At 53.1% G+C, this 13,029-nt stretch overlaps 2 protein-coding genes across 2 annotated transcripts; both read left to right on the top strand.

Annotated features, from left to right (window-relative positions):
* Positions 1-372: 372 nt before the first annotated feature.
* On the top strand, positions 373-5,132 carry EI97DRAFT_368280 (phospholipid-translocating P-type ATPase; the record flags this gene model as incomplete). The annotated part of the gene is made up of 4 exons (XM_033795128.1): positions 373-792; positions 853-3,795; positions 3,848-4,077; positions 4,127-5,132. The coding sequence occupies 4 exons, from the start codon at positions 373-375 to the stop codon at positions 5,130-5,132; spliced, it is 4,599 nt and encodes a 1,532-aa protein (XP_033659148.1).
* Positions 5,133-6,223: 1,091 nt separating this feature from the next.
* On the top strand, positions 6,224-12,625 carry EI97DRAFT_34516 (uncharacterized protein). The gene is made up of 4 exons (XM_033794773.1): positions 6,224-6,358; positions 6,420-6,746; positions 6,794-10,330; positions 10,383-12,625. Exons 1-4 carry the CDS (start codon positions 6,333-6,335, stop codon positions 12,424-12,426), a joined length of 5,934 nt encoding a protein of 1,977 aa, XP_033659147.1. The 5' UTR covers positions 6,224-6,332; the 3' UTR covers positions 12,427-12,625.
* The last annotated feature ends 404 nt before the right edge of the window (positions 12,626-13,029 follow it).

The following is a 13,029-nucleotide window of genomic DNA, read 5'->3' as shown; positions in this document are numbered from 1 at the left end:
TCCTGCTCGACGTCGTGCTTTACACCCTCTCATCCATTCGCCCTCATCGACCTCAAGTGTCGTCCTTTCCACCTGCACCCTCATATCCACGAGCAGACGTCGCTCGCTCGCTCCCATCTCGCATCCGTCATCTCGGACTTGATAATATCCGCATTACCCGAAAATACCACGTCCACACGGCTCTCACCCCCTCGACGCCCCTACTCCTCTACCACTGCGACTTCCCAATTCCTTCCTCCTTCCCAACCACCTTCTCGCGCAGGCATATTGGCACTCGCTGCGGCGTAAAGGGGTCCTCGCGGCCGGCCACGGCCAGCACCATCAGCCTAGCAGCGCCGCACCCTTTCCGCCCGCTCCGCGTCAGCTACGACAATGGCTATCGAACCCGATCGGGAGGGAAGTGAGGTGACCAACCCCGTCAAGCGGATACGATGGGCGACACACCGCGCAACAGGCACCAAAGCAGACATCAAGCGTCATTCATTAGCTGAGCGCTTGCACAGGCGGATCGGGTCCGGCGAACGGAAGAGAGACTCTCTGGGAAAAGAGACTGTCGATGGCACAAACTCTGAAGTGGAGAGCGACACGGCTGACACCGGTCGCCGTGTCTATTTCAACGTGCCGCTTCCTGATAGCGAACGCGATCCGACCGACAACACGCCAAAGGCACAGTATGCGCGCAACAAGATACGGACGGCCAAGTACACGCCCTTGAGCTTCATACCCAAGAACTTGTACTTCCAGTTCCATAACGTTGCAAACATGTACTTTTTGTTCATCATTATTCTTGGTGTACGTTCAATTCCATTCCATTGCACCACTATCGATCAACCAGCTGACACCCATCTCTAGATCTTCCCCATATTCGGTGCCTCGAACCCGGCCCTGAATGCCGCCCCTCTCATCGTCATTCTGTCAGTCACTGCGTTTAAAGATGCACTTGAAGATTGGAGAAGAACGGTGCTCGACAATGAACTCAACAACGCTCCCGTGCACAGGCTGGTGGACTTCAATAATGTAAACACTGCCGAGGATTCTGTGTCCTGGTGGCGGAGATTCAAGAAGGCCGTCTCCAGGGCGATCGTGACGATCTGGCGGCTGATGAGGCAAAGGAAGGCCAAGGGCAAAGACTTCAAGGAGCGTATCGAGGAGGAATCGAGGCCTTCCATTGACACGCACCGTGCTTCGGTACTCTCCAGACAGTCTTCGTACTTCGGCACCGATCATGCGAACCACGACGGAGAGGGCATCCTGATGACACCCGTACCGTCTCCCTTACCCGGCCAGACTCCACCGACCGATGCGCTTAACGTGGGAGGTTCCACGCATGTCAAAGAAGGCGATCGCGCGGGAGCTGGGCCCGTTCCGGCAAAGGACTATGGAAGCGTGATAAACCCATATAAACAAACGCCTGGAAAGGCCCGTTTCAAGAAAGATGCTTGGAAGAACGTCCAAGTAGGCGATTTTGTGCGCTTGTACAACGACGAGGAAGTGCCGGCAGACATCATTGTGCTTTCCACCTCCTCTGACGATGGTGCATGTTATGTCGAGACCAAGAATCTGGACGGAGAGACCAATCTCAAGGTCCGGAACGCTCTGCACTGCACTCGTGAAGTCAAGCACGCTCGCCACTGTGAAAAGGCCGAGTTCATGGTCGATAGTGAAGGGCCCCATTCCAATCTCTATTCCTACGTCGGTACCATCCGCTGGAAACAGTACAGCAGGAGGGATCCTGATGCGCCTCCTACCGAAAGAGCCGAGCCCATATCAATCAACAACATGCTGCTTCGTGGCAACCAGCTCCGGAACACTGAGTGGGTATTGGGCGTCGTCATGTTTACCGGAGACGAGACCAAGATCATGATCAACTCGGGCATCACACCAAGCAAGCGAGCCAAGATCAGCAAGCAACTCAACTGGAACGTCATCTACAATTTCATTGTCCTCTTCGGCATGTGTCTTGTCTCCGGCATTGTCCTTGGCGTCTTCTGGGCAAAGGACGATACATCGCATGCTTATTTCGAGTTCGGGTCTTATGGAAACGGCAGCGCGGCCGTAGATGGCATAATCGGCTTCTGGGCTGCTGTCATCCTGTTCCAAAATTTGGTACCAGTCTCGCTATACATCACACTGGAGATCATCCGGACCCTGCAGGCCTTTTTCATCTACAGTGATGTGGAGATGTATTACGAGCCGATTGACTATCCGTGCACACCCAAATCTTGGAATATATCCGATGATGTTGGTCAAATCGAATACATCTTCTCCGACAAGACGGGGACTCTAACGCAAAACGTCATGGAATTCAAGAAGTGTACTGTCAACGGGGTGCCCTATGGCGAAGCCTACACAGAGGCCCAGGCAGGTATGCAACGCCGCGCAGGCATTGATGTTGAGAAAGAAGGTCGCCGTGCACGCGAACAGATTGCGCGTGACCGTGAGAGAATGTTGGAGAGCATCAGAAAGATGCACGACAATCCTTACCTACGAGACGAGGACCTCACCTTTGTCGCTCCTGATTACATCGCCGACCTCATTGGAGACTCTGGACCTGAGCAGAAGAGCGCCAATGAGCGGTTCATGCTAGCATTGGCGCTCTGCCACACGGTGATTACAGAAAAGACGCCAGGGGATCCCCCTCGGATCGAGTTCAAGGCGCAGTCACCCGACGAAGCTGCTCTTGTGGCCACGGCTCGCGACGTCGGCTTCACTTTGATTGGTCGTGAGGACGATAAACTTGTCCTCAATGTCCTGGGCGAGGAACGTCGATACCAAGTCCTTAACACCCTGGAGTTCAATTCGTCCCGGAAGCGTATGAGCGCTATCATCAGAATGCCTGACGGGAAGATCATGTTGTTCTGCAAGGGAGCGGACAGCATGATCTATTCGAGATTGATTGCAAATGAACAGAGGGAGCTCCGTACCACTACTGCTGAGCACCTAGAGATGTTTGCTCGAGAAGGCTTACGGACTCTTTGCATCGCACAAAGGGAACTTTCCGAAAGCGAATATCAAGAGTGGAGCCAAGCGTACGATGAGGCCGTAAATGCTGTCAGTGGCCGCGAGGAGAAGTTGGAGGAGGTTTCGGATTATATCGAAAACGAATTATGGCTTCTTGGAGGAACGGCCATCGAGGACAGGCTTCAGGATGGTGTCCCCGACGCCATTTCTCTCCTTGGTAAAGCTGGCATCAAGTTGTGGGTGCTGACCGGAGACAAGGTCGAAACCGCTATCAACATTGGCTTCTCATGCAATCTCCTTGATAACGACATGGATTTGATCATCTTGACAGCTAAGGACGGCGACGTGGCCGCTGCGGAAGCGATGCTCGACGAAAAGCTGGCTATTTTCGGGATGACCGGATCGGAAGAGGAGCTCGCTGCTGCACAACACAACCACGAGCCTCCTGCCCCAACCCATGCCATCATTATTGACGGAGACTCCCTCAAGGTCGTGCTGGAGGATGCTATCAAGCGGAAATTCCTTCTCCTGTGCAAGCAATGTCGATCAGTCCTCTGCTGCCGCGTCAGCCCATCTCAGAAAGCAGCGGTTGTCAATTTGGTGAAGACAGGGCTCGATTGTCTCACACTTTCCATTGGCGATGGTGCAAATGATGTTGCCATGATTCAGGAAGCTCATGTTGGTGTGGGCATTGCCGGCGTTGAGGGCCGTGCTGCGGTGATGGCTTCGGATTACGCCATTGGCCAGTTCCGGTTTCTTACACGCCTAGTTCTGGTTCATGGGCGCTGGTCTTATAGGAGGCTTGCGGAAACCATTGCCAACTTCTTCTACAAGGTACGCCTCAATTGTCAGATGGATCTCTGGACCGGTTGCTCACATCGTGCAGAACATCGTCTGGACTTTTTCACTATTCTGGTATCAGATATACACCAACTTCGACAGCCAGTACATCTTCGATTACAGCTACATTGTCTTCTTCAATCTTGCATTTACCTCGCTGCCGGTCATTCTCATGGGAGTTCTGGATCAGGACGTCAGCGATAAGGTCTCTCTGGCTGTGCCTCAGCTCTACCGTCGCGGTATCGAGCGAAAGGAGTGGACGCAGTTGAAGTTCTGGTAAGTTTCGAGCTCGCTGGATGATTTGGATCATCTCTAACATTAGCAGGGCATACATGGTCGACGGTGTATATCAATCCGCTATAGCATTCTACATGGTGTACCAGCTATTCGCACCCGCGACCTTCAATATTGCCAACGGTCTCGGAATCGATGAATTGAAGAGAATGGGTATATTCATTGCCACCATCGCGGTTTGCGCCGCCAACATCTATGTCTTGTTCAACACATACCGTTGGGATTGGCTAATGGTGCTCATCGTGGTCATCAGCACCCTGTTTATCTGGTTCTGGACAGGCGTCTATACGGCGAGCATTGCCAGTTACCAGTTTTACAACGCCGCTGCCGAGGTGTACGGATCCCTGCCGTTCTGGGCTGTCCTTCTGGTTGCGGTTGTTATATGTTTACTTCCGCGGTTTTTGGCAAAGTCTTTTCAGAAGATCTACATGCCTCGCGATGTCGACATCATCCGGGAGCAAGTCAAACAGGGCAAGTACGATTATCTCGACCATGTGGAATCGTACATCCCACCACCCCCTGAGAAGGTGGAGTCTATGAGCTCCTCGGACGTTAAGTACAAAGGAGCCGATATCCAGCCAGGAGATGACGATATGAGACCGATTTACCCTCCATCTGTTGCGCCGACAGCCGGAACACACAACCACAGGAGCCAGAACGGAAGTAACAGTACGGATTACACGTTCCGTCGCTCCTTTGAAGGCCTGCCACCAGCTCAGCGTATGTCGTTAGGCGATCGACCACGTCCGTCATTCGACCGGGCACGATTCTCCATGGATCGCGTCAGAGCCAGCTTTGAGGCTAGCAACGACTTCACGTCTGCGGCCATGCTTAGCAGAATGGAGAGCCGACACAGTAGGCACAGTGTCGGTGCTTCGCCCTCCGCAGAACCGGCGGAAGGACAGCATGGCCGCCAAACGATGAGCAAGCTCCGCAACGTGTTCCGAAGGCCCACAGTCACCCGCGAAGAACCCCCGGATTTCGATCAGGATACACCTCCACTTCCTCGTAGCCCTCCTAGGAGTCCTCCTCGGTGACCTGATCGACGGTTCTTTAAAAGCTCTTTACGACCACCTACATAATCATGCCGTCGGTATAACCTGGCATTACGATTGTACATATTGACGCTTATTGGAGTTGCTGCCTTCAAGTTTGCACACAAAAGCCCTGGGCCCCGACCGTTGAAGTTTCTTTTCCCATCATCTTCTGGCGTTGGGTAGATATGCCGAACTTTTTTTTTCGAAACGTCTTTTGGGAATTGCATTTCTATATCCCCGTTTTACCTTGTTCTTCTCTTTGTTGGAGACCTGCTCCGCACTTGGGGGAGTCTGCTTGTGGGTGCATTTTCATCTTATCCTAGGGGTTATTGGGCATACGGCGTTGTTTTTGTCTGTTACTTATCCTTAGTCCTCGCACTCCCTCTATTTCTTGCAATCTATCATACTCGCTTCTCTTCGCGGATGCTTTCCTTGTCCTGTTTCTTCGTGAGTTATATATCATTCTGCATTAGCTGAAGACGGTGTTGTATGGACGCTTGGAGTGGCCGCGCGTGGATACGAGGCGAGGCGCAGTGCAGGGATAGCGATTGCATGTATATGTGGTGAATAGGCCGGTGACTGATTTTCTCATACACTGTGCCACGTCAGCGTAACTTCTGATTTAATTCAACAGTGACGCATAAAGAAAACACCTACACATCTACACGAGATCGAAAGATGACTCCTACGCGTATACTCGTGAAGCCTTGCATCCTCTTACCAGCGTTGCCATAGTCTGTGGCGGAGTGGGCCTTGTCAAACTGTGGCGGTGAGGTCTGGGGCGTTGGGAGAGCGCTAGCACGTGCGCGATCGATCTTAAATGCACCTCTCGCGTCGCGTCTTCCGGGTTTCTTTGACCACACACTCGGCTTTCTTCTTCAACCTTTACCACCCCTCTCACATCCCACTGCGGCACCTCTCTACACTAACCCGCAGTCTGAAAAGCCTTTCATTTCACTCTCCTTTGGAGCCTAAAGCCTGAGCGGTTTGGGTTCACGGACTTTCCTTCCCAGGCCCGAGATTCTGGGGCCCGGGTTTTGCATTCGCACCTTCTTCCCCTTCACCTTTAGATAGATAGACGCTCGATATAGTTGGTGACTGGCAGAACGTACAAGCCTAGGGCGATTCATGCCAAATACTCCTCCATAGACCTGCCAGCCGCCATCTACAAGCCCTGCGGGGAGACGCTCCTGCTGGGCAATGGCCCACGTCCTGGAGCGTATCAAGTAGGTGGTCGCCTGTGTACTGGCTCAAGGACCTTCGCTAATGCTTTTTCTTCTTTGACAGTGAGCTCAGAGCTCTTCCCAGCGACCTCCACCTCTTCTGCCCCCGTGTGGGAGATGACCCCTCAGCGTATCTCGACGAAGACCTCGCCGGTCAACCACCGGAGACGGATCCGGCCATCATAGCAGAGCGGAAGGACAAGATACAGCAGGCGCAGGAGCGGAAATGGCTCGCCTTCGACGCTCTCCAAATCCTGGCATTTGACGGGGAAGAGGCTGAGACTTTCAAAGCTTGGATAACGGAGCGGGTGCAGGGACTCATGACATCGTGTGACGTCTGCGTGCGTGTCTTTCATCAGTCAAGGGCAGAATGGCGGTCTAGGCTGGAGGAGTATGTGATTTTGTCATGTACGGTGACGGATACTGACCCTCACGTAGGCAATATGACGACGGGAATATTGCCGATTTCCTCCGCGTCGTGGATGGCATCTGCCTCAAGCGGATAACGAGCGGTCTGGATGAGGCTACGGCCGTCCTGGAGGCTACGGACCCGAAAAAGAGGAGTGTGCGCATTCTTTCGAACGAATCTACCTACGCCTTCTTCGAGGCTCTAAGCTGTGACGCCCTCATCCGTAATGAAGAACTGTTGCAGAAGCATTTCGATGGTCCCTTTCAGATGGTTCAGACAAAGAAGCGACTTAAGCTACCCACGGTCTTACCTGCCATGACCCGTTTTCTCTTTTCAAACAACCAATACCGTCGGGACTGGGCTATTAATGCGTGGTCAAGCATGAAAAGGAACGTCCTGCCATCGGAGTTCGACTGGGCGGTACGTGACCACCTTTTGGATGCCATGATGAGGGTGCAGATGACGAATCTCGACCTCCCTTTCACCACGCACTTTTGGTTCGGGATGAGATTGATCCTCGCCAAGGTGGATAAGGAGATCGTGACGAATTCAATCAGGGGGCTAGAGATTGACTTCTTCAAACTCATCTTAGATCATCTTTCTCTGAGATCCGAAGGATTTCTTGACCTACTGGCGACAATCACTCGGCTGTTGGAATTATCCCCAACCGATTTCTGGGATGCTATGGATGCCATTACTCCTTCTACAGCCGCTGTTGTAGAACAGATCCTCAACGGACCCATGCTTAAACAGGTACTTTTCGCCGCTGGAGAGGGTGATCAAAAACACATTGATGACCTTGATCACGCTTTCATCTGGATCACCCCTTTCCTCCTGTCTATCGCCAAAGCCACAAACTTGACTCCGGCATGTAAGGCTTCCTCTAACTTTCTCTTAAGCCGATATCAGACCGTATCCTTTCCCCCGGTTTCCAGAGCACGGTGCCTGAAAGAAGGCCTCCGTATACTGAATTACTCCTTCGAGAAGATGAATGAGGGGAAATTGCTGTCCAACTTTGTTGGGCAGCCCACTGTCAACGGAATGCTCGAACTCCTCTCCGCTCACATTCAGCCCATTGTCAACAGTTTGAAGGGGCTTGGTAGCGAGCAGAACCAGGGTACGCCGCGTCTGGCCATGTCCATGATTCATCAGGCCTTTACATTGGAGTCGCAGTCGCTGGCCGTGGAGCGCCAATTGATAACTGCGCAGAAGCCCTCGCCTACGGAGACGCCCCCTTCTAGGCCAATATGGGAGGCTGTCCTCACTGCAATTGATTCCACGCGGATTGAGCTCGCTACATCGCTCCTTATCGCCGGTAGGAATTTGATCGGGTTGGAGCCTCTTTTGATGAAGCCCTCTGTCCAAAAAATACCTCCTACGGTACGGCATTTCAATGACAGGTTCAAACTATTATCCCAATCCATAACAGAGATAATCGATCGACTGGCCGAGTTTGACCCTGCCAAGCTGGCTGCTTTGTTTGAGCAGCCTGCAGCCGCAAGCGCCATCATATCCACACTCTTCTCGTCTACTGAGGAAACTCGTAACTCTTCCGTCGAGTTGCTCAAGGTCATTAGCACTCAAGATGAGCGTCGGGATGCTATCCAGCATATCCTTAGGGCTTACTACAAGAATTCCCTGTACGGTATTTCAGAGTCATGTCGTCAAATCAGACGTAAAAAGGCGTTCTCACCGGCTCCTAGCATGGTAAAAGCATGCTCGGATATTATCGACGTTATGTGTAACTCGCAGGATGGAATACTACGCTCTCGGACCCTTCACTCGGACGAAGCCTCAGTTACAATCAGCTTATGGAAAAGTTTGTGGGATACACTTACCATGATTTTTAGAACGACGGAAGATTGGAGCAACCTGGGTTTCTACGACAAGACGGTCATGATGCACTTCTGCCGCGATACCATGCAGTTTGCCGATCAGCTCTTTGACCAGTGCAGTATTTTGGCCACCGCGCTGAAGGATGGTTTGGCCGGAGATAGAGAGGTGCCGGGCATACTAAAGGAGCTGCTGGATTGTCCCGCAAAAACTATGGACGGCATGGCTGGCTGGCTCCGATTGAGAGACGAGTATCTGTCTAGCAAATCAGTCACACTGATCAGCAAACTCCTGGTGCGATTACAGAAAGTCGCTATCGAAGTCAATCCGGATACGCTTTCCTACGTGGAACGAGTACTTTCAGGAGACGTCAAGGCCAAGCTCAGCAAGCAGCAGGAAGCCGAGCTACAGCGTGCACTGGAAATCCATCTGGGCCGTCCGCTCGCCAAGGTTGAAGAGCCTGTCAAGCAGACAAAGCAGGGCTCAGTGAAACAGTGGATATCAAGCGCCGGTGGTGCTGTGGCCGACGCCAAGACAGAGCAAAAGGAGGTGAGTGCACGACTTCTGGCCGAAGCTTCGAGGACTGCAGACGCCTTCCGCGAGAGAAGAGAGGCGATACGTGCACAGGCGAAGGCCGCAGAAGAAAAGACCAAGTCTGCCGCGCAGGCGGAATTCTTGAGGAAACGGAAGCAGGCAATAGAAAAGCAGAAGGCTGAGAAGGCAGCGACTTTAGCGAAGATCAAGAAGGCGAAGGGACTTTCCGAACATACTGCGGAAGCGGGTTCAGGATTGGAGGGACTCGGTGTGCTGGGTAAAGAGCAAGCTCCCAAAGGAGAGGGACTTATGCATTCGTCAGAAGAGTCTGGCGAGGATGAGGACGATTGGGACGAGGAGCTCTTCGGTATCAAGAACGATAATAAGTCTGCCAGTGGCCCTAAGACGAACATCGTGAACGAGCTGAAGGTCCAGATGCCAGTCAAGAAGAAGCGGGTGCAAAGATCGTTCAAGGATATGCGTGCTCGTTTGGCGCCCGATCTTACTCCGCTGCACAAGGTTATCCTCAGCTGGGACTATTTCCATGAAGGCGACTACCCACCTAATTCGAACCCTGCAATTTACTCCGCGGTCCCGAACACGTTCCGGACGCCCAATGACTATCAAAACACCTTTGAGCCTCTGCTTACCTTGGAAGCGTGGTCAGGCTTCGTCAAGTCCAGAGAGGAGAACAGCATCAAGCCTTATGAGATCCGCCTCGTGTCGCGCGCCCGGGTAGACGACTTCTACGAAATCAGCAGTACCATGACGCATGTCGAGAACAAGGACCTAGGTATCTCGGAGGGAGACATCGTGCTCCTTTCGCAATCCAAGATGCCCTCTGCCGAAGATCGCTACTGTCTGGCTCGTGTCTTCCGCGTGCAGCGGAAACAGGCCCATCTGGAAGTGTCGTATCGCGTTACTCTGAATACGCCGATGTTGTCTACTTTGAGCCCAAATGGGACTGTTTATGGCTCGAAGATTCAATCGATTACGCCTCTAGAGCGCGAGTATGCTTCCCTTTCTGGCCTGCAGTTCTATGATCTCTGCGATGAGATTATTCGCGCGAAGCCGTCCCCGCTTCTGACGTATCAGGACCATCAGCTGAATCCGCTGATTGAGAATTATAATGTGAACAAGGCGCAGGCGAAGGCGATCAAGTCCGCTATTGATAATGATGCGTTTACGCTGATCCAGGGGTAAGTTTTCCATCTCCCTAGCTGTGAACGACTGAAAGCTGAATATTTGTAGCCCCCCCGGCTCAGGAAAGACCAAAACCATCGTCGCCATTGTTGGAGCGATCTTGTCGGACAGCCTTCGCCAGCTCGGCCGTCCAGGAGGCGGTAAGAAGCTTCTGGTCTGCGCTCCTAGCAACGCCGCCGTCGACGAGTTGGTCATGCGTTTCAAGCAGGGTATCAAGACTCTGAGGGGCGAGGAGCGGAAAGTCAACATTGTACGCATCGGTCGCAGCGATGCCATCAATGCGAATGTGCAAGATGTCACGCTGGAAGAGCTCGTGAATAAGAGACTTGGTGTTACCGGCAACAATAGCAATGATGCGGACGCAAAGCGTAAGCTATTTGATGAACACAAGAAAATATCGGAGCAGGTCCGGCAGATACAGGAGCATCTCAATGCGGGACTCGTCAAAGGACCGGATGCTTCAAAACTTCAAGAAGATTTGAATCACCTACGGAAGCAGAAGGCCACTCTGGGCACGAGGATTGATAACGTGAAGGATGAGGAGAAGCACGCAAATCGAACTGCCGAGCTTAATAGGAGGCGAGCACAGGAGCATATTTTAGGCGAAGCGCATGTTATTTGCGCGACGCTCAGTGGCAGCGGTCATGAAATGTTCCAGGGTCTCAGCATCGAGTTCGAAACGGTAGTCGTGGATGAGGCCGCTCAGTGTGTTGAAATGAGCGCCCTCATCCCACTCAAGTACGGCTGCGCGAAATGCATCCTCGTCGGAGATCCGAAACAGCTCCCGCCGACCGTCTTCTCTAAACAAGCCTCGCGATTCCAGTACGAGCAGAGCTTGTTCGTCCGCATGCAGACTAACCATCCCGGCGATGTACATCTCCTCGACACACAGTACCGTATGCATCCGGATATCAGTCTTTTCCCCAGCCAGACCTTCTACGACGGAAAGCTTCTGGACGGAGAGGACATGGCCAGTCTCCGCAGGCGCCCGTGGCACGCAAGCAAACTCCTCGGCCCCTATCGCTTCTACGATGTCCAAGGCCAGCACCAAGCAGCCCCCAAAGGCCACTCACTCATCAACATCGCCGAAATCAATATCGCCCTACAATTGTACAAGCGTCTGACATCCGACTACCGAGAATTCGACTTCAAGAGCAAAATCGGCATCATCACACCTTACAAGAGTCAACTTGCCGAACTCAAGAAGCGATTCTCGCAGCAATATGGTCCCATGATTCTGGAAGATGTGGATTTCAACACCACGGACGCTTTTCAGGGGCGCGAGAGCGAGGTCATCATCTTCTCGTGCGTGCGCGCGAGCCCCGCCGGGGGTATCGGCTTCTTGCAGGATATTCGGCGTATGAATGTCGGGTTGACACGCGCAAAGAGCTCTCTCTGGGTCCTTGGGAACTCGCAGTCGCTCATGAGGGGGGAGTTCTGGAGGAAGTTGGTCGAGGATGCGAGGGCCAGAGGACGGTACACGGAGGGGGATGTGCTGGGGATGTTGTCGAGACATTCAAGTGCATTTCCGGCGCCTAAAGAGGAGTATGAGCCGGCGAAGCAGGAAGTTAAGCATGAAATGGTGCAGAGAGTCAAGAAGGAAGTCGAGGCGGGAAGTGCGGGTGGCAACGAGAAGAAGCGCTGGATGCCGGTCATCAAGAGCGAGACTGAGTTTACGAATGAGTTGCTCGGTCTGCCTAACACGAAAGCCGCAGTCGCTGTCAAGCGAGAAGATCACAAGATGGATGATGTGTCCTCGGATGTAAAGCCGAACGCAAACGGTAAACGCCCTCATCCCGACTCCGACTCCGACATCGATATGCTAGACGCGGGTCCTGGTTCCCGTTCCCCGACCACAGCGAGCGGCGTCTCCACGCCCGCAGCCGCAGGCGAAGCAACCCTTGGAACCGGAAGTGCGAGCACGACGCCCATGCCAGAGGAGGGGAAGGGGATGGAGAAGAGGGAGCCGGTGCCGGGGGATGTGCTTGGGAAAATGACGGCCGCGGGGCCGCCAAAGATTAGGAGGAGGAAAAGGGAGCCGGCGAACCCGTTGATGCAGAGACAACCGGTGAAGAAGCCGAAGATGGGTTGAATGGGGTTTGCGAGAAAGTATCATTGCATCTGCTTAGCGATGGAGGCGTTTTGTGGGCATATGTTATTCTTCCACTGCTTCTTCTCGGGGAATGGACGGGATGTATCTCTATATGTTGGCATGGGGCATTTTTGGGCGTTTTGGACTTCGGTAAGGGGTGAGTCCATGCATGCTGGCGACATAGCGACTTAGCGTGGAAGGTGAAAAAGGGAAGGGACGGAATATGTAAAGTATCTGGTGCGGGTATATTTCTAGGAGTTTAGATGTCCACTGCTCGGACTGCGTACTCTAAGTGCGGCGTTCGAGGACAGGCGCGGATTGCGTTCGTCGAAGTGGCGTGCACATGGTGATGATGCATCGTGCACGATAATACGTGGGAGTGACATACGACCCAGGGAATGACTCTGGCTGGCCTCCATTCCTGTCCGGAAACATCTTTCTCGGGAGAACGCTGGGAGGGCCTGGTTGTCGGAACGCCTTGGACCTGGCTTTCGGTGGTCTGCTTTCCAAGGTTCCCAAGGGGTTGCAGTTTCTGGGCTCCACAGTATGGGTCTTGGGACGCTTACCCATGGGCTATGGAGGTGAAGGATGCTGGATGCTGGG

This window comes from Westerdykella ornata, assembly GCF_010094085.1.
Source record: "Westerdykella ornata strain CBS 379.55 unplaced genomic scaffold EI97scaffold_1, whole genome shotgun sequence".
NCBI lineage: Eukaryota > Fungi > Ascomycota > Dothideomycetes > Pleosporales > Sporormiaceae > Westerdykella > Westerdykella ornata.
The sequence above is the reverse complement of the archived record's forward strand: the minus strand, read 5'-3'. Positions and strand labels throughout refer to the sequence as shown.